Source organism: Sitophilus oryzae, unplaced genomic scaffold (genome assembly GCF_002938485.1).
Source record: "Sitophilus oryzae breed Bouriz unplaced genomic scaffold, Soryzae_2.0 scaffold_806_pilon_pilon, whole genome shotgun sequence".
Taxonomy (NCBI): Eukaryota; Metazoa; Arthropoda; class Insecta; order Coleoptera; family Curculionidae; genus Sitophilus; species Sitophilus oryzae.
This window is the reverse complement of record NW_022147424.1, coordinates 104871-125838: the sequence shown is the minus strand read 5'-3', so window position 1 is coordinate 125838 and position 20968 is coordinate 104871. Positions and strand designations below refer to the sequence as shown.

Here is a 20968-nt window from a genome sequence, read left to right as displayed (position 1 = left end):
TGAGCGCGGTCCTGCAGGAGCTAAAGTCACCTGTGGGGCCCCTCACAGAAGCGAAGCAGAGTGTTGAGTCGACCTCTACCGGGGCTAAAGTCCCCTGTATGAGTGTCCTCACAGAAGCACGTTGGGTTGAGTTCCGCGGGGGCTAACGTCCTCTGTAGAGTCTCCTCACAGAAGCAAAGAACAGCTTTCCTCTCGAAAGCAGAAGAGGTCCATTGGGTTGATATGTCTATAGGTCTTTTTAATGAGTCTAGAAGAAGTAATTATTCTTTTAAAAATGTATTTGTGGTTCTTATAGCTTTCTTCATATTATCTATGCTAAATTGAAATCTAGGAAAATGTCTAACATTTATTTTTAATTTCTTAAATTAAATGTGTAGGTGTAGGTAACTTTCTTTAATTTCTTAATTTTTATTTTTAACTCACTTTTTTTTAATTATTACTATTTTAGAGTAGACGCATGTCGATCTAGCATTTTAGTAACTAAATTTTTAATACAAATACTCTCAACCTTCTAAATCTATTTTTATATTTTCGATTCAAGTTCAGGCATAATTCTAGGGTCTAGAAAAGAGGAATCTAATTTTTTAGTAGTGCAGTAGAAATTTTTACGACTTCCAAGTCATCATTAGTTCAAGTTTCAATTCTTGAGGTCCAAAACTTAACAGGGTCATATCTAAATCTGGTTTATTTTCTTACAAGAGTAGGACTTGGTGCTCTACAAAGACTGATAGCCTCTATGAGCCTCCAGTTTGTGTCGACATCTTCAGATGATTTATGTAGGGTTTTTCTGTCTCATAGGTTCACGCTGGTTGAAGATATACTTTGTTTGAAGCTGTATACGACAGGTCAGAGTCATGTCGAAGCCAAATTGAGGTCTACATAATTTCTATGTATCTGGTGGTCTTTTTTTGTTACTATTTTTTACAGGTATTATTAGACAACCACACATGCCAGTTTCAGCCGATGTCTGCAGAATATTTTTTAGGGTTCTTGTGTTTTAGAGGTTCTCTATGTATATGGTGGTCTTTTTTTGTTACTATTTTTTACAGGTATTGGTATGAGCCTTACAGGGAACCACAGCAGCCAGTTCGAGCCGATATTTGCAAAATATTTTTGTAGGGTTCTTGTGTTTCATAGGTTCAAATGGGTTGAAGTTCTACTGCGTTTGAAGCTGTATACATCAGGATAGAGAGTCATATCGAAGCCAAATTGAAGTGTACATAATATCTATGTATCTGATTATCGTTTTATGTTGCTCCTATATTTTCTTACAGCATTAAGTAAATATGCTCTAGTTCTATCAGTCTTTGTAAGAGCTTCCAAGGATTTCAGTAAGTCATTTTGAGTAGATATCTTTGGAAGATTTTTGTCGGGTTATCTGAGTGTCTTACAGGTTCACATTGTTCAGTGAATTTTTTCAGCTCCAAGCTCTACAGGGACTAACGTTCTCTGTAAGAGCTGCACTGTAGGTATTGTGGATTGGTTTTTGCATATCTTTTTTTGCAGGGCGCTATATGTTGAATTTTTGAGGGGGTAGTGATGAGTGCTCTGAAGGTATCAGACAGACACGGGATGCCAATTAAGTGTGAATAAAAAATATAGTATATAAATATACTACAGGTAAGACAGGGGGAAGCATATCTCCAAAGATGTTTGTAGCAACACTAGAAGAAATCTTCCGTCGACTGGACTGGATCAACAAAGGATTAAAAATAGATGGAGAATATCTAGCCATCTAAGAGTCGCTGATGACATAGTCCTAATTGCCAATAGTCCTAAAGCCCAAATTAATGAACTAAATACAACCAGCAATAAAGTGGGTCCCAAAATGCATTTCGCAAAAACTAATGTACAACGGACTAGTAGACAGAAAAGACATTCTAAAAAATAACACAATACTGGAAATAGTAGAAGAATATATATATTTGGGACAGCTAATATACAGCTCGGGATCTCTACAATGAGAAATCAACAAAAGAATTAAGTTAGCATGGAGTACTTATGGAAGAAACTCAGTCATATTGAAATCTAGAATGCCACTTTATCTAAACAAGAAAACATTCGACCAATGTGTACTACCAGTCATAACCTATGCATAGCCAACAATAGATAACAATGGGTCCAACTACAAAGAGATTATCTAAATATGTGAGGGAGACTACACCGTAATGTTTGTTGAATAAGCTGAAAATTATGATCAGGTTGATGACTACAGGTAAGAAAGCATTTTCTTATAGCTTTATATTTTTCTAGATTTTTAACTAGGTTTTTTCTTATTTTTTAGATAAAGTCATGTGCATCGAAACTGAAGTGTACAAATAAAATATATTAGATATCTACGTAAGAAATTATGATGAAAAAAAAACGTATAAATATGAGATAAAATTGTGATTAATTTTGATAAACCATATTTGTTATAGGGCAAAATTCTAGTTTAGGTATACTCGTAGTTATATTTGTATTTTTATCGTCACTATATTAATACTAATACTTTTTTTCCTTTCTATATCAAACGCCAAAGGAACATTTCTCGAAAATCTGAATCCAATTGTATGTTCCTTTACTATACAGTCAAGAAAATATTGGACAATAAAAAACAAATAAATATGAGCATGGAAAAATGTACAAGAGAAAATTTTAAGAACTTATACCGTATGATCGAAAAAAACGGCGTCCAGTTGGCTGGGAAATGACGATCGATGACATTTTCCATATAAAATGACAGCGATCTTCATTTCATAGCCATCGCTGACGCCGTTTTTTTTTCGATCATACGGTAGTAGTAGCTGATGCCAAGTTATTTTGAAGAACAGCTATGGTGAGTACATATTTTATATTATTTTTTCTACCAAGGTGTAATAACCTATTCATAAGACTCTCTAATATAATTATATATTGAACTAATAAAGAGAACTAATGTTGTATTGTTTCAGATTAAACTATAACTGTAGACGTTCCTTCTTGTAAGAATTTGAAGATAGGGGGCAGCAGTGAAGCGTTAGATTTACAAAAAATAAGTAAGCATATTGTTAACTTATCTTGTTTTCTCTGTATTTTACTTAGTAACATACAGTGGTGGCCAAAAGTATGGAAACTTTTTACTTTTTAAAATATCATAGAAAATATGGCTATGCTTAAACTCTCAGGAATATAAATGAACAGCTTATCAGCAAATAAAAGTATTCCAAAAATTACACAGCGAAAAAAATCTGTTTAGCAGTTTTTGTAGGAGAACAATAGATTTCTTGTGGCCAAAAGTATGGAAACCATAAATAAATACATTAAAATTATTTAGTTTAAGCTGAAAACGGTACGATTTGCTTCAGATAAATATAAACATCATGCCCAAGTCTAAATATTTCTCTACGGATTTACAAAATAAAATAGTTGAATTATACAAGAGCGGTTATAAACAAATTCAAATAAGAAAAAATTTAAACATTTTAAAAGGCACCGTTTCGAAAATAATTCGTAAATTTAATAAAACAGGTAACGTTTCAACAGCTTTTAAGTCAGGAATACCAAGAAAGTTGTGCAACAGGACAATGAAAGTAATGAAGAGAATATCAATGGGAGATCCAAGAAAAACATCCACAGACATTTCTCGAGAAATGGGTGAAAGGGGAATATCGGTGTCTGCACGCACGGTGAGAAGAATGGCATGGGACTTTTTGGAAGAGTTGCGGTGAAGAAACCACTAATATCAAAGAAAAATAGGATGGCCCGCTTTAAATTTGCTCAAGATCATCTCACCTGGTCTTATCAGAAATGGAATATTGTACTGTTTAGCGACGAAAGCAAGTTTCAACTGTTTGGTAGTAACGGGAGACGTTATGTCCGAAGACCAAAAGGTACACGGTGCAGCCATAAGTACCAGATGCCTACAGTAAAACATGGGGGTGGGAGTATAATGGTATGGGGGTGTTTTTCTCGCTCAGGTGTTGGTCCTCTTGTTAAAATTGATGGGATAATGGATCGTTTTTTGTACAAAGACATATTGGAGAATAATATGCTGCCTCATTCTGATGAAGAAATGCCACTCAGATGGTTGTTCCAGCAAGACAATGATCCCAAGCACAAATCTCGGTTTGTTCAAAATTGGTTAAATGAACATAATGTTCCACTAATGGATTGGCCCTCACAGTCTCCGGATCTTAACCCCATAGAAAATGTATGGGACCATTTGGATAGCAAAATTCGAAGCCATTCTATTTCAAATAAAATGAATTATGGGAAGTGCTAAAACTGAATGGGCGGCCATTTCCAGTAAAGATTGTACGAGATTGATCGATTCGATGCCACGAAGATGTAGAGAAGTAATTAATTCAAAGGGATATTCCACTAAATATTAGTAATTTTTATATTATCTTGAATTTTAATAAACATTCTTCTTAAGTTTCCATACTTTTGACCAAGAAAATATTCATAATTTTTTATATATTTTTTGATAGCTGTAATTTCTTTTAAATGTATTAGGTTTTGTAGGAAATTATTTGTAGGTCACGATTATATAAGTCGTTTTATTTCATATTTTAATTTCCCAGCATAAATGACAAATTAAAAAAGTTTCCATACTTTTGGCCACCACTGTATATATTTTTATTTTAGATAATATTTCTGAAAAGGTTAAACCTTAAAACAGACAAAAATCAATTAAAAATGGTTGCCGTTGAAGGTTTAAGCACCGAACTTGTGATAGTGGATGGGCACAAAAGTTACAGACTATTACAGAGTCTGTCATCACAGAAAATATACAGTAAGTTGAGAAAATAATTGCTCATTTTTAATCACATCCTTTATTAAGAACTATAATTATTTTTATAGATTATGTATACCAATAAAGCAAGAGTATATTTTATTTGTATTTTTTTTTCAAAACTCTTTAAGATTACAACAAAAAAGAACACATTCAGAACCATATTCTACAGTATATTATTATGTTATGTAAAAAAATCTATTTTTTTACACATATATAGATTTTTTTTTGTAATTTAAATCCAAAATCCATAAAATTACTGTTTCAAATAATAATTATCATTATTAATCTCTCATATAAACGTTAACCAAATTAACCTTAAATATATAAATAGCAAAAAAATCGATTTTTTTTGATATAATAAAGGTAGTTAAATAAAAAACGGTGTATACATATATATTTTTGGAAAAACTTTATTTTAAATTATTAGGTTTTATAAATACTTCTAGAATTATCACAACAAACAGGTTTAATTTTTCTAAACAGAAGACTTCCTATTTCGTTTAGCTTTAGCCCCTTTAAGTGCTCCACTTTTGGCACCTTTAACTATACTCTTCAACTGGCCTAATCCTTTATTCTTCTTCCTCTTATTCAAAGTACTTCTTTGCAGCGGTACATAAGCGTAAGGGTCCAATTTCTTCCCTTTCTTCTTCACATCCCCCGCGGCTTTTTTACTCTTGTACTCCTCCCCAAAACCTCTGGAAGATGATGACACTCCACTCTTCACAGACGAAGCAGAAGATATTTGTCGATGTATCCCAATTCCACCAGCCTTGTATTTTGGTAATGGCTGGCTAGATACACTGCTGAATTTACTTTTAACTGACCCAGATCGTTTTCTTTTTCGATCAGACAGCAACAAAGTTTCGGCAACACTAGCCCCTTCTTCATCATCACTATCTGAAGAATCCTCGGACTTTAAATTGATTTTATCCGATTTCTTTTTTCTGGTGTCATCATCGCTAGAATCCTCTTGGTCTTTGATGATAAGTCTTCCATCCGGAGCTGTTTTGAAACCTCTATTTTTCGTCTTTTCTGTATTCTTTTGAGATAACTGTAACTGACTCGGATTTTGACTAGGTTTAGTAGCGCTAATTTTACTGGAAACAGTTGGATCGATAAAATCAACAATGCTTTCCGGGTCTTCTTCAATCCACGTATTACTCTGTCTCTTCTTTTTGGGAATTTTATTACTTTCCGGTTCTTGAATGTCGAGCTCGGAATCGCTGTCGGCCAAAATCTCTTCCACGGTTTTTGGTTTAGATTTCCCTCCGAAATCACCAATATCTTCATCACTATCCATATTCTTCCTTTCGTTCTTCAGTTTCTTCTTTCTCTCGTTCAATTTCCTCAAATTCCTGATCCTTTTGTGCATCACTTGATCGTCAGAAGGTACATAAGGTAGTATATTCTCTGAACCATACTTCCTGATTAACCTGTCCAGTATATCTCGGACTTTTAACCTGTAATGACGTTTGCAATCTTCTGTCATTCCGGTAAGGATCTTCATGATACTTTCTAGAGAAGCCTGCACCATCAAAGAGGGTAAAGCCGTGTAGTAAACCTTTAAAAAACTCAAACATGACGAGACTATTTCCCTGGTAGGTGATGAAGACAGTATAACGATATTATCCAGGATTAGTTTTATGTTTTCTTGTCCTAGAGCTCCAGAAAAGTTGTGTAAAGCTGAAGCAAGTGCTAGGATCGTCGATGAAACCATTTGGGGTGTTCCAGCTAGCCCACTGATCAACATAACCACAAAATTCTCCATTTGATTGTGAGTCAATAACGTTTCTCCTATTGTGTTTATAACCCCATAGGCTGTTTCCCTGCATTTCTCGTTAATATCCTTGCAACACATCACAGCCTCAGGCAGAACCAACCTAATCAGTTTACTTTCATGATCCAACTTAGGCTGAGCCTTAATAAGGTAATTATAACACCTCAATCTAGCCCCTTTGCTTGAAGTTGCGGAAGTATTTAGACTCTTCCTTAACACTTTTTGAACCTCTTTTTTGTGACTCTTCACAAACTTTTTACATCCTTCAGACTCACTCGAGACAATCTCTTCTAAGATCCTGTAAGCCTTTTTCTGTTCCTTGTTGTTTTTTATGTCTGGCAAGCTTTTAACGCACTGATCGTAGACTGTACTGATTCCCTGGATGTTTTGGTAAGGTATGAGTGCTCTTATTAGGTCCAGGATTGATTCTCTGATAAAATGGTCTTCTGGTTCGTCCGTGGAGGTGTTGAGTCGTTCCACGGCGTTTTTGAAGAGTTGTGAGGTTAGTTCTGGTCTGGCTAGTGTTAGGTATAGTTTGATCGTTTCTAGGGAAGCTAGTCGTTGTCCTTCTTCGTCTGTACCGATTGGTTTTGTCGTGTAAACGTTAAATAAGATCGGGAGATAGTTTTTATCGAATCTTGCTATCTCAGAAAGATCCTCTTCGTTGTTACTGTCTTTAGCGCTTTGAATAAGTTTTCTCAAAGAAGCCATAACCGATAATCTGAGTTCCTTCCTCTCTGATATAGCCAAACCTAGCATTTTAGCCAGTGTTTTGAATTCGTCCTTTATATCTGTCGGACTATTACAGAAACATGGTAGTAAGTTCCATAGTTGTAGATATAAAAGTTCGCTGCTGTGCGCGCCAATACCGTCGTTTGCTTGAGCTAACTGTGTGGATCTTTGCTGGCAGTACCTCGCCAGAGGGAAGATGCCCTCTCTGAAGTACTTTAAGGTGGAGCATTTGATGTTTTCTTTTAAAACCGGGAGTAACCAGGAACGGTCGATGTTAAGGTCGCCGTTTTCTTTTTTTAATGAGATGATATTTAGGACTTTTTCAGGGCCCATTGAACGTATTGCAGCGCCTACTGCGTACTCTAGTTCGCTGTTATAACTGTAACAATTAAATTGATATAAATTTACTATAATTTTTTTGGATCTGGTAAACATTAAGTACCTCAGAATTTCGCAATTTTTATTTTTTTAGTCGAAAGCTCTATTGCTATAGAACAGTTTAAAAGAAAAAAATTCTTGGATGAAGCACTTTTGAACCAAAAAAAATCATTTAAAAGTGTCTAAAATGCTAACCAATCTTATCACAGTAAATTAATAAAATAAAAAAACCACAGCTTAACACCCTCCACAAAGAAAAGCTAACCAAACAACCCAAATCCTAACCAATCTAATAATATTTTTGCAATATCACAGTTAATTATTAAAATATAAAAACCAAATGCTCAAAAAAAAACTGTATGATCCAACAAATTTTTTGTCTTAATATGCTCTATTTACAGTAATCTTTCTAAGAAAACAAAGAAAAGTGTGAAATTCCGAGGTACCTAAAGTTTACTAGAACCATTTTTTTATTATTTTATATATTTTTTAAATTTTTGTTTAGGAAAAAAAATATATATAAAATAAAAAATGCCTGACGCACCATATATACCCTGTATACCAATTACAAATGTTTGTCAAGTTCACGAGTCGTGAGAATGCGCCATTATATAGCAGCTTATAAATATCTGATTTTTTCTTAAATTTATTCCCAACTAAATGAAATAACTCCTAAAATACCCAATAATTTTCATTTTGGATCAATTTATACAAGTAAAATACAACTTGAAAAACTGCTTGAAACATAATCAACAAGTCCAAAGTTTTTTTTATGTTGGCACTAATACTCTTTTTTCTGTTATTTATAATTTTTTTCTTAATGTTACAGAGTGTGTATATTAAAAATTAATTAATTTAAAATATTTACCTAAACTTGAAGGAATCCCTTAACTCAGCTAATGTCTTCAATGCATCCACAAACATATTTGAACAATTTGCCCCCGCTACATCGAACATAACTCCAATAATATGCAATACTTGACTCCATGTATTATTGTATTGATAATTAAGGCACGAATGGATAATATTAAAACACTTCTCTAATTTTGAAAAATGTTTTTGAACGGAATCTGTAGTTTCTGTTGCTGGTCCAACAATATCTTTTAAAAGGACCTATAAAAATAATTACTGTGTAATTCTGAATCTATCTAACTAAGATTTTAATGTATCTACCTCAAGACAATGTGTTGCTGCACTAATTACATCACTTTTTCCAGTTAACCACAGTTCAGAAACAGTAGTAAAAAATTTAGTCAGTAAACTCATAGCGATTGAAATATCTATATCAGCTAGATGAACATGAGCTTCTTGCATTACCAGTAACCAAGCCAATGTAGGTTGTATATTCAGTGCTCCCTGGTTGATATTCATACAAAGCTGCGATTAATTTACCATTTAAATCACCAGAAATCACAGCTTGTTGTGAAGAGAACAGTGAGTGCATCACTTGAAGACCACAGGATGTAACAATAGGATAATTTAAAGTCATTAGTCTCAATATAGTTTCACAGGATTTTTTTATATGTACTTTACTAAAACTTTGTATAGTTTCTTTCAATAATCCTAGAGTATGCAGGATGGTAGTTTGCCCAGCTTGAATAGATTTTTTGCTGGAACTACCCAAAATATCTTGACAAAACTCTGCACATTTGTCAGCTGGAACATTATGAACCTGGTTGTTTAAAAAGCATGGTGCTTTAACAATGCCTGCTACAGCATTTTGGGCTGCTTTCCGCCATTTAGGTTTCGAATGAATACAAAAAGGATTTAGTATAGCGTTAAAAATTTGTTTGGTCGTGTCGTGACTCCATATTGCCGCTTCTTGAGCCCTTAAAACTGTTGTTAAGATTCCTAGGGTTGATTTTATAATAACGTTGTTCTCTGCTGTTGAAAAGTCTTTTAATATGAGCAACAGTTTGAGTGTGATATCGTTGAAATGTTTCCTAAGCACTGCATCAGGCACTGTTTTGATTCCAATATTTAAAAGAGCCAGAACTGCTGTTATTTGTTCTTCTGTTCTTTCTTCGTTGTTATAAATTGTCTCCAAAGTAGTGAGAAGTGAACAGTAATACTCCGTGGATGTTTCTGATCCACCGTTTTGTTTAATTACCTCAGTTATGGCAGCAAGAATAGCAAGCATTTGCTTGTGTAACGCTGAATCCGCATGGAAAGTCTTCATAAATTTGTTATAAGACATGTTGCTACAATCCGACCACTCCGATGCAAAGGATTGCATGGATTGGTACGAGCTATATGATCCCAAACTACTTTCAGATCCATCTTCAGTAGGTTCAATGTCCATTTGTGTACTTTTCACACTATTAAACATTTGCAGTGCATCGTGTTTTTTCAAAGTATCAGTAGTTAGAGAGCTTGGTCCCAGATTTACCTGGAAAAACCTACTTTTAGCTTGATCTCTGTATTTCTTCGTCTCTGGATTTGAACTAGAGCTCTGCCCTTTGGCCCATCTTTTCCCTTTCGTTTGCCCTTTTAGTTTGCTTCTGAATCGGCCCATTTTTCAGTTTTGTCTATAATAAAATCGTTTTTAAAGCATATATCTTTACGCATATAACAAAAGCCTTGTATATATAATTTTTATACAATTGTACTTACATTTCTGGCTAATTATTGTAATTTTCTTCAAGAACAATATGATTTTATTATCATTTGTATTAATAATAAAAATCCATTTAAAAATCTTAGGTTAAGATCACTACACGTGCCTAAATGTCAAAATTAGAGTTGGGGAAAGTGTATCGAAATTTTGGAAAATATCGATATTTGGTCAGGAATATCTAGGGAGAGGCTTGTAAAAAACTAACGTAAAAAAGGGTTTCGACGTGTAATAAACTAGATCACTTTTTATTTTATATTCGTTATTAGCAATAACGCTTTTAACAAAATTAAATATCTTATCTACGTAATAAATTAAGCTAAAAATTAAATAATACACATTTTTACACAACCATTTATTAAAATTATATTAGTTTTAACAATAACAATAAATGTATATTTATACTAAATATTATATTTTCGTTATTCCTACGTTGTGCTACTTATTTATTTTTGTAAATATAACTGTATTGAATATTTTTTCATGTCAAAATTAGTCAGAAATTAAAAAAAAACGCTTAAAAAAATATATAGGAATCTCCAAACTTTATACTTATGTTGTTCAATGTTTTCACAACTTTTAACAAGTTATTACAAATAATTATGTGTATAAAGATTTTTTCTTTAAACATTTTCTTTGTTTTTGCATAAAAAATACCGAATCATTGAAAAACTGCGTCAATGACGTTTAGAGATTGACCTCGCCAAAATTATCATCGATTATCGTTCCCCAGCCGTCTTTGACACCGTTTTTTTTTCGATCATACGGTATAATACTGTCTATAAACTATAGTAAATTTATTGGTAACCGAAATTAACAAGAATACCAAATTAACAAAAAGGTGTGAATTGTGTATTAATAATTTTTGAACATTTTAATATATAGAGACGATGAATGATAACTATACATTAACTATTACTTCTAAATATTAAATTAATACGTTTACAATCCATTTCACAAGGAATGTCTATTAAGATCAATATGTACCTTCAATTATGTAGGATAGAGGTACCTCTACCCTCTCGTAAATAAAAAAAAACATTGAATCGTTAACAGTTAACACAAGGGATGTTACTACCTAAAATTTTGTACGAAATTTAGTACATTTTAATATGAAAGGCGAATGTTACATTATTTGTAATTTGCCTGTAATATTTTAATTTTTTAAATAATATCGACCTTAAATAGCAAATCTTTAGTGAAACGTATTGTATAATCCTTTTAATATTACCCCCAGAGATATAGTTATTCAAATTTTACCTTAAAATATTAAGCGTACATGTAAGATACTTTGTTATTATCTATGTCTACACGTAAAATAACATGCAACTGTGTATATAAAATTAATATTATCACATCAACAGGGAAGCCATTCCATTTTGTCTATGACTTTTTAAAAATTTGTTTAATTGTTTACAAAAAAAATATTTACTTAAATTATTTATTACCTTCTTTTTTAATTCGATATATTAATTAACTTTTATTTATTTTAAATATTATATGTTTAAAGTCTATATTAACATTTACTTACTGTAACTTTTATTATTATTATATTTATTTTTATCTAACATTTATATTTATTATTTATGTTAAATATGCTTCATGGTATTTTTATTTGTGCTTATATACTCTATAATACCTATTCTACGTTAAAACGATTAAAAAATATTAAAGTCTGGTAAATTTTTCTATGTACTGTGTGTTGTAATTTTCTATCTATATATAGTTTTATATTTTTATAAAAGGAATATTCAGTCTACATTATTTCAAATAGAAGACTATAGTTCATATCAAATAAACTTTTAGTCACGTGATTAAGCTTGACCGGCACAGCGTTGCCCAGTTTTACGTATTTTCCTTTAATCAAAATATTTTAGGAAACAAAAAAAAAATTATTATAAATATATAAACAGCTATTATTTACATAAACAAAACTCACCTTCTTAACAGCACTTAAGGGACATAAAGGGCCATTACTACCGCTTTCCCGTTCAAAATATCCTAATAAAGTTTTTTACGGCTATTAAGCTATCTTGTACCCTTCGCACTAAAAGAGGTTCTAAAAAGAACACTGCGAGGTCTGCTAGTAAAGATTTTTAAGCTTAAAGTCAACCAAAAACTCGTAATACAAAACTAAAGTGTCAAAACGAACAACAATGTCAGGAAATGAAATAAATGTGGCAACTTGACATTTTTTACAGCAGAGCTACCACCTGAATCCCCAGCGGGAAATTTAAATTCCAGTTAGTCAGCCCGGCGCCGAATATGTCCAGGGTTGGCATAAATTTAAAAATCGCGCCCTGGATTACGTAACTAAAAGTTTACTTGGTATCGGATATATATATTTACTTATTTGGACTTAACAATTCCTAAAATATTTTAAAACGTCAGAAAAAATAATTTAATATTGCTGATATTGCAAATATAAAAATACAATCAAAGTATTCACTTTCACAAAATTCTTATTTCAATAAAAAATGGCGTTTCTGACGTTTTACATGCATATGAGTGATGTTTTTTTTTCGTATAACACAAGAACTATCTGCGTTGTACCTACATGTATACACTGTGAACCAAAACAATACTAACATACTTCTGTTTGTCCAAATTTCTTATTAAAAAAATAGTTTTTGGTTCACAGAGTAAAACAATAAAATAATAACGTCATATTTTACAATTTTAATACAACAAAATTTTACATCAAAAGTTAGTATTTATTTATTTGACACACGATAATTGCTATAGACGTTGCGGTACTTCATAGTTCATAAGACAATCGGTTAATCCTTAGAAATGACATAAACTATAGTAAAATAATTTGCAATTATAGGTACTAACTTTTCAATCAAAGTAACATGCTATAAGCATGTTTAAACAATCTGTTTTGTAAAATAAATTAAAATACCGTACGATCGAAAAAAACTGGCGTCACAGACGGCTGGGGAACGATGATCGATGATAATTTTGGCGTGGTCAAGCCCTATACGTCATTTTCTTGGCCTTAAGAAGGTTGTAATTTATTTTTTTGTCGAGAAAAAATATTTTTTCGGAAATAGATTTATTTATCTGGGGAAACGTTCTTTTTTTTAATCTTTCTATAATCAGTGCTTGGTCAGTGTTTTTCTATAATCATGGTGGTCAATTTTTAGTAGTGTGACGTCCATAGATTGACCTCGGCAAAATTATCCTCCAGTCCTCTTTGACGCGTTTTTTTTTCGATCATATGGTATATCACAATAATAATTTTTAATATGATTTGTTGTAGGTAAAGAAAATGAATGTAACGATTTATAGTACTCAGTCTTGAATAACTTACGTAATTAGACGTAGATTAACTAAAATTGAGTTGAAATACCCTGTAGATCTGGATTATTATTGCCTTGATATTCTCATTTTTCGTCCGATTTGTCTACTGTGACATAAACTGGTTTATACAAAACTATAGGTTCCCTGAAATATTCAATAGTTATCAATTTTAGTAATATACAAACTAAACATTCATTACTGATCTTGCTATACCTTAAATAATGTTCATTTCCATCATATACTTGACCCAGCAAAAAATCGGGTGCCAAATATTGACCTCCCTCCACATGAGAACACGCATGTTCTAATAAAATATTAAATTAAAAAAAAATAATATCTAAAAGTCATAATACTAAGTTCTAAATATAAAGCTACTACTAAAATCTGTCCAACGAATCAAGGAAGATTTCGACAGAAGACTGATCCAAAAAAAAGACAGAAAATACTATTTAGCTGTGAGTTAAAATGACAGTTGGACAGACTATACCATCCTGGACAATTCATTTGCGTGGTCTGTATTTTAATGCATGCGACAGGGATAAATATAAATGACCGGTTGACAGACAGAGAGACAAAATAATAAAAACGGCATACAGTGTTGCCAGTTTTTACGTTTGTAGGGAAACGTAAACTACTGAAATGAAGATAATATATCTAAGCTAAATATAATCCAATTACAGCTATAATAGTAAAATGAGTAACTAATTGTGAAAAATAAAGTTCCAACCCTAGATGCAACATTTTTCGTAAACGCCGTCCAAAATCCGGCAATACCGCATAGAATAAATATATCAACCCAACTGTTATCTCTTTTTAATACATTTGATTTTTCATTAAGCTGTCTACATCACTGTCTTAAGCTTGATTTACACGTATCCGTTATCCGTTGATACTAAGGTCCAACGATGCTCTGATTGGTCATAGCGTTTTCGCGCCACTTTTCATCCGTAAATTTTTTACTCCAGCCCGTCAACGGAAAAAGATCGTACGATAACGGACGGTTTGACAACTTTTTTGACAAATTTAATCTAATCTTAATAAAAATATAATAGTACAAGAGCTAGCACCGTCAGGAAAACGAGAATTTTAAGAAAGCTGGTTCTTTAATGTATCCTTTGCTATGCTCTCATGTGCTCTCCTGACCAAAGTGCGGGCCGTCTGGCTGCCGGTAGACTACTGCTGTTCACTACTGCGCATCACATCTGTACAGGGTATCCCATTTTCGTGTGTTTTATAGAATTTCTCCTTTATGAGTAGAAACACAATGATGCGATTTTCAAATTACTTTGCTATTTTTTTCTGAAACTAAATATGCTACAAATAGGTTTGTCCTAACCTCCTTAGTTTCTGAAATACAGGGCGAATTTGTGATGCGCAGTAGTGAACGCATCCGATGAACGGAGGCACGAAAATTCAATAAATTTAAAAACTGCGTAATTTTCTAACGAATCGAAGTCTTTAGTTTGATTTTCATGCATCGGTTGTCCGACGATACGATGATACGATATTAATTTTATTGGTTGAATTTAAATGCTTCGATTGGTTAACCGTTTCTAACCAATCGAAGTCTTTTAATTCAACCAATCAAATTAATATCGTATTATCGTATCGTCGGATAAAGAATGCATGAAAATCAAGCTTTTAAATTCAACCAATAAAATTAATATCGTATCATCGTATCGTCGGACAACGGATGCATGAAAATCAAGCTTTACACGTTAAAATCCAGACCACGCAGTTTTAATGACCAGATCGGTATAAGTATATAACAAAATATAAGTGTTTTATAGATAGCAAAATAAAACACTAAATCACCACAATACACGAAAACACTTTTATTTTTACAATAGACGCGCGTTTCTCTAACCATGTTAGCATCACCAGCAGATGATCAAGTCTCAAAAAAGAGTCTTGATCATCTGCTATTGTTTTATTTTGCTGTGTAACACCAAAGGTTCCAACTCCCAACTGTAATCGTTTTATAGATAATTAGGAAATTTATATATCATGTACTTACCATATTTTATAACTGGATTCTTATCGCTATTTGGTATTCTAAAAGGAACAGTACCAATGGTAACTGGTAAACTGACAGTTACTAAATCTGGTTCTTTCAAAGTGTCCAGGCTTACCTGGATATAGAAAATGTTACATGTAGTACTCAGATTTTTTTAGCGGCTCTCTCTCTCTCAGCCTTTTTCTCCCTCATTTTCTCTATTTCTCTCACTTTTTTCTGTCTTTCTCGCAGGCTATAGAATAGAAAATTATCCACCTACCGTTAATACGTAGTATATCTGAATCAGTCGACAAATTCCTATTAGAGTGGTTGGCACAGGAGGAATCACTAGCACGTTGCTACTGTCCCATTTAATTCTTTTCTGAGCTTTAACAGGATTTCCTCTAAAATATATATATTTTTTAAATTTATAGGATTAAAAATACAGCAAAAATTAGAATAAGTTTCTGTAAGTAATTTGGTTTTTACAACCTGACTATGTAATCTCTACAGGGTGAGTGTTAAATAAGTGTAAATATTTTTAAGGCTGGTAGATTTCGATAAAAGAAACATATTTTCTCTTTACCGTTTTTCAAATAATTCCAAAATAACCAATTTTTTGCTAAAATTTTGAGAACCACTGGATATCTTTTTTGGATTTTCTTTCTTGTAAATTTAATGTACGACGTTGCCATATTATCAAGAAATTATGATTTTTAACTAAAAACAAAAAAAAATCAATTTATTTAAAAAAAATCCAAATTTAGAAAAAAATCGCGAGAAAAACCTCATGATCCTGTTTTTGGGGTCGAAATATACTACTTAATTAAGACTCACCCTCATATAAGTCGAAGTTATTTATATTGCTATCGTTGAATGAAGAAATAAGATGCGCAACCTTATGGGCAATTTTGTGGCACAAAATGTATGAGATTTAGTTTACCACTGCGCCGCTGCGCGCTGAAAGTTGTTTACAGCGCAGCGGATAAAGAATACTGTCCTGTAGTTCTGCTTTCAGTCGACAGAGTGAGTGGTAGCCGGAGAACGTTGCCAGAACTACTAATTAATCCGTAGATTTACAGATTTTGGGTATACATTAATAATACGGATTTTCTATCATTAAACAATTTAATATAATATTATATAATTAAACAAATAACGGCGTCAAAGTTGGCTTGAAAATCAAGATCGCTGTATGTTATTTCATATGTAAAATATTATGGTAAATGTCAATAATTCGTCATTTCCAAGCCAACCAAACAACTTTTCTCGATCATACGACATATTCAGTACCTATAAAAGAATTTTTATTTTTGTTGTTTATTCTATGTTTAACACGAATAAATTTTCAATACATAAACGCGGATTTTTCATCAAAATATTTTCGTCAAACGTATTACAGATATTACACATTTTAATATGGCAACATTGGATATTCCTTCGCTGGCCGAATTAGAGAAAATAAGTGTTTTATGCGTTGACCGCAGAACGATTGGTGTCTCCACCGTACGGCACATGAGACGCAAGGGAAAATCAAATTAGCCTTGTCACCCATTAGGTTGCATTTCTTCCCAATTCTTTCAATCAAAGATTTCTATATCGAAATACTTTTCTGGCTTACCTATATTCAAAAACTACTTGCTTTTGGTCCTTTGAAGCTCCCAATACGCCCCTATCTATAAAGTACTCGCATATTTGCTCTAACCTAAAACATTTCACCGTTTCATTATCCATTAATTTTACTTACTAGGGTTATAGATAATTGAGAAACGCACCTAACTCGTAGTTTTACTTCTTCTTCCCCCTGATTGTCAATGGTAGCCTTTAGTTTGATACTTTCCCTGCAAACGTATGCAGACCGTTCAAGGACACACCTTAGAGAGACTGTACCCTTTTTGCAACACCAACAACACGTAGATCTCTTACTTTCCAGTATAGCTGGTTTCTGAAAGATAGAGAAGAACTATAGTTTGTCCAGCGAAAGTTTCTATCACAGTGACGATTGTTTATTGTCTGTAATTTCGATTCAGAGATGGAGAACTAGCCTCTGTAAAACTGTCTCAGATGCTGTTTTTTTTCAAAGCCCTGAGACTGTATGATGAGTTATAACTCAAGAAGGGGGGACATAACTTCATTAATTAGTATTGAATTAATGTTTGATAAAAGTTGATTTATTCTGGTACTTATGCTTACCAAATAATGTTCGTCCATACAGTCTATATGAGGCCCTATAACAGTGAAGTACTTCATGCCCTGTGGGGGACTTGCATACGGTATATCTATGGTAACTTTGAAGTAGTACCGGATCTGGCCGGGTCTGCTCTCGAAAGAACAGGGTAGGTTTGACTCAGGAAGAGAAAACCTAGAAAAAAGAATCTATAGGTATACATTTCATTGTATCTCTGTTTGTATCAACCCGATATAACATTCAGTCATTGTTGGTTGAACTATATAAGCCAAAACTACGAAAGTATCGTAAAATTTGAATAAATAAACATAAAGCCTAATAAAATATTCTGCAACCTAAATGTTCTGCGCAGTACGAGTCTCATGGACTGCGCATTACATGATTGTTGATTTAAATAAAGAACTTACTTGAAAGGAAACTTATGAACTCCCCTAGGTAATATCGGTATGGTAGACTCTAAATTCTTTTCCCCCCATATTGTTTGACGCTGATCGACAAAGTACTGATCTTCTTTGACCTTCGAAAATATATTTTTTTAATATTTTATTGTCAAAAATGTCAGTAGTAGTATAACTTACAGTTCTCCGATCTCCAGATAACAATACCTTCCATTCTGCGTGTGCTTTACCTCTTAGTATAACTCTAATAGCTAAAAAAAATCGAAAAATTGTTTTTGAAAATTAGAATAAAATTATTTTTATTATTTTATTATTAAGACTTACTTCTTAATTTAAAGTTTTCTACAGTGTCCAGGATAACTGTACCGCATATACTCTCCCCAGCATAGTAGTGTTCTTTCTCTAATTGTATATCAAACTCTCTAATGTAGTCCATTATATTATTTTTGCTAATTCCAATGCATTTAGCTGGTTTAAGCTAACGAGAGCTTTTAAGCTACCTGGAAGTACTTGTATTTGTAAACATTTGTTCTCGAAAACCATGAAAAAAATCATACATATCTTACCTATAGAAAAATGAACGTATCCTAGAGATATCTTTGACACAAAATTTGTAAGAAAATTTTGGCAATTTAACATTTACTCGGCTTATAAAAATTTTAGCTACTTTTTGACTTTTTGTCTTAATAAATCGAGTGGGCTTCTCTTGATTCGGATATTTTTCGTATGTCAGCTGTTTTTCCGTTGGTTATTGATTAAGGGAAAAACGCATGCCCGCGTCTGATTGGTTATTTATTTGCGGTGATTTCAAAATAAATAGGAATAAATATAGAAATATATGGGTTTTCCATTAATATAATAAACAGAAGATAGTAATGTGTTTGTTTAGTTACGTTTAATATTAAGGCTCGTACACACATAACGTTCTGTTTGTCAAGTAAAACGTTTTAATGACTAGTTAGTTAGTAGTTTTTATCAATAAATAGCATTGTGTTTAGTAAGTATAGTTGAGAAGAAAAAAAATCTCTTGAAATTTTACTACAAAATTGTATTTTTATGGTTTAAATTTTGAGATGTTCTATTTTTATTTGTATTTTTTATATTAATAAAAAAATATAAAGTTCTTGATTATTATTTTAAAATCAACCTTAGTACCTATATTATACAGGGTCGCTGATATGTATGAGAACGGTCGATTATTAGATAAAATATACGAGGTACCGCAAAAAGTTAAATATAAAAGTTATAGGGTTTTACATATGGAGGCTAGAAAGAGGAGGCGAATCGACAATGGGCATATTTGAAATTTCTGTCCCTACTTTAAAGCAAGTTTCTCGGTTTGACACCAGAGGCACTCTAAGTGGGTTAGATTGATCATTTGCATTGTTAGAATACGATTTAACTGTGTTTTTACTGTTTTTTTTAAATTTATAGTTATTTTATTGAACTATGAGCAATGTAACAATGAGTGTGATTAAAAAAACCCTATATAATAGATCTTGCTTCGTACCTGGCTGTATAAGTGGGACTTACAGTGAAAAAAAGGCAAATAAAGAACGGGGTGAAAGAAACCCAAGCATTTTCAAAGGTCCTAATGTAAGTGGTATAACTATTTATTTAAAAAAATATGGATAGATGTTAAGAAAAACATTCAAATTATATACTATCAGTGTACAAATTAATTTCAAATTCAAATTAATAGAGAATATAGCCTAAAATCAACATCTGCGTAACATAACTTAGGAGGCCTTGTTATAAAATAAAAATAATTTACCTACTAGCAGGTGGCTAAAATTAACAGTGATAACACTGATTAAAGGGTGCAACAGTAGTGTTCATCTTCACTTTCCATTGAAGTTATTCCTGATAAAATACTTTTAATTTTCGTGATTCAGTTTCTGTCAATTGCGGTAAAACCACTACTAGTTTGTTACGAAAGTTTTTAATGTTTATTAAAATGATATCACACTGAACTGCATGTAAACATATCAATTTCAAATGTTTTTATGAAAAACTATTAATAAATCACTAACACAATCACACCATAAACTATTTAATTTACATTTCTCATCAAGGAACAATTACTGTTTACATCAAATCAAAGGTTGAACTGGTGATACGTTTGTTGCTGGAACTTCTATATTTTGTGTACACCCGTTGAAGGAAACATTTACTTTAGCAGCTTATATTTTTCTTCGGCCGTGTATGCACTAAATAGAACCCCAAAATAAAACATTTTTATAATAACAACTTAGGAAAAGAATATCTAAAACCGGCATCTGATATATCCTAACTAACTTTTCAAACTCAAATTTAAGGTTTTGTATTCACAATTTTAGCCACGCGCATTGTTCAATTAGAAAAAACAAGTTTCTAAAAGCTATATCTGGTAAAAATATGCCCAAATATTAACTGAACTCTATAATTTATAACAAAATAGTAATTCTTGCCATAAGAAGCTGTGTATTTCTCAATCTGTCGGATCACATGCGCCCCTAACGGCGATTTTCAAACTTCATTTAGATCTCAAAAACTGGGCCCATAATTTTTGATTATTATTTTAAAATCAACCTTCTAGCCTCCATTATTTTACATTGTCGCATTTGAATTGAAATATGTAATTATATATATATATATATATATATATATATATATATATATATATATATATATATATATATATATATAGTATATATATATATATATATATATATATATATATATATATATATATATTATTGCATATTTCCCAATTCTTTTCAATTTTAAGCAATAATCGTCATACACATAATGTACCTAAATTACCTAACCTAACCTAAC

General features: G+C 32.1%; 2 protein-coding genes and 1 long non-coding RNA gene across 3 annotated transcripts; 1 reads left to right on the top strand and 2 right to left on the bottom strand.

Moving 5' to 3' along the window:
- The first annotated feature begins 2755 nt into the window (after window positions 1–2755).
- LOC115888706 lies at window positions 2756–4858 on the top strand. The gene is made up of 3 exons (XR_004051296.1): window positions 2756–2818; window positions 2934–3017; window positions 4609–4858. It is a non-coding gene; the product is annotated as an uncharacterized LOC115888706 (long non-coding RNA).
- Window positions 4859–5162: 304 nt separating this feature from the next.
- Window positions 5163–10378, bottom strand: LOC115888659 (RRP12-like protein). Its single transcript, XM_030908438.1, is given in 5 exon segments — window positions 5163–7647; window positions 8515–8759; window positions 8820–9002; window positions 9004–10174; window positions 10260–10378. Coding segments are annotated over 4 exon segments (3999 nt in total). The 5' UTR covers window positions 10162–10174; window positions 10260–10378; the 3' UTR covers window positions 5163–5234.
- Window positions 10379–12670: 2292 nt separating this feature from the next.
- On the bottom strand, window positions 12671–19079 carry LOC115888702 (arrestin domain-containing protein 3-like). Its single transcript, XM_030908497.1, has 11 exons — window positions 18715–19079; window positions 18473–18648; window positions 18329–18399; window positions 18158–18267; window positions 17756–17924; window positions 17338–17507; window positions 17184–17267; window positions 15843–15966; window positions 15584–15698; window positions 13780–13870; window positions 12671–13710 (listed from the first exon to the last, which is right to left on the bottom strand). Exons 2-11 carry the CDS (start codon window positions 18582–18584, stop codon window positions 13650–13652), a joined length of 1107 nt encoding a protein of 368 aa, XP_030764357.1. The 5' UTR covers window positions 18585–18648; window positions 18715–19079; the 3' UTR covers window positions 12671–13649.
- Window positions 19080–20968: the final 1889 nt, after the last annotated feature.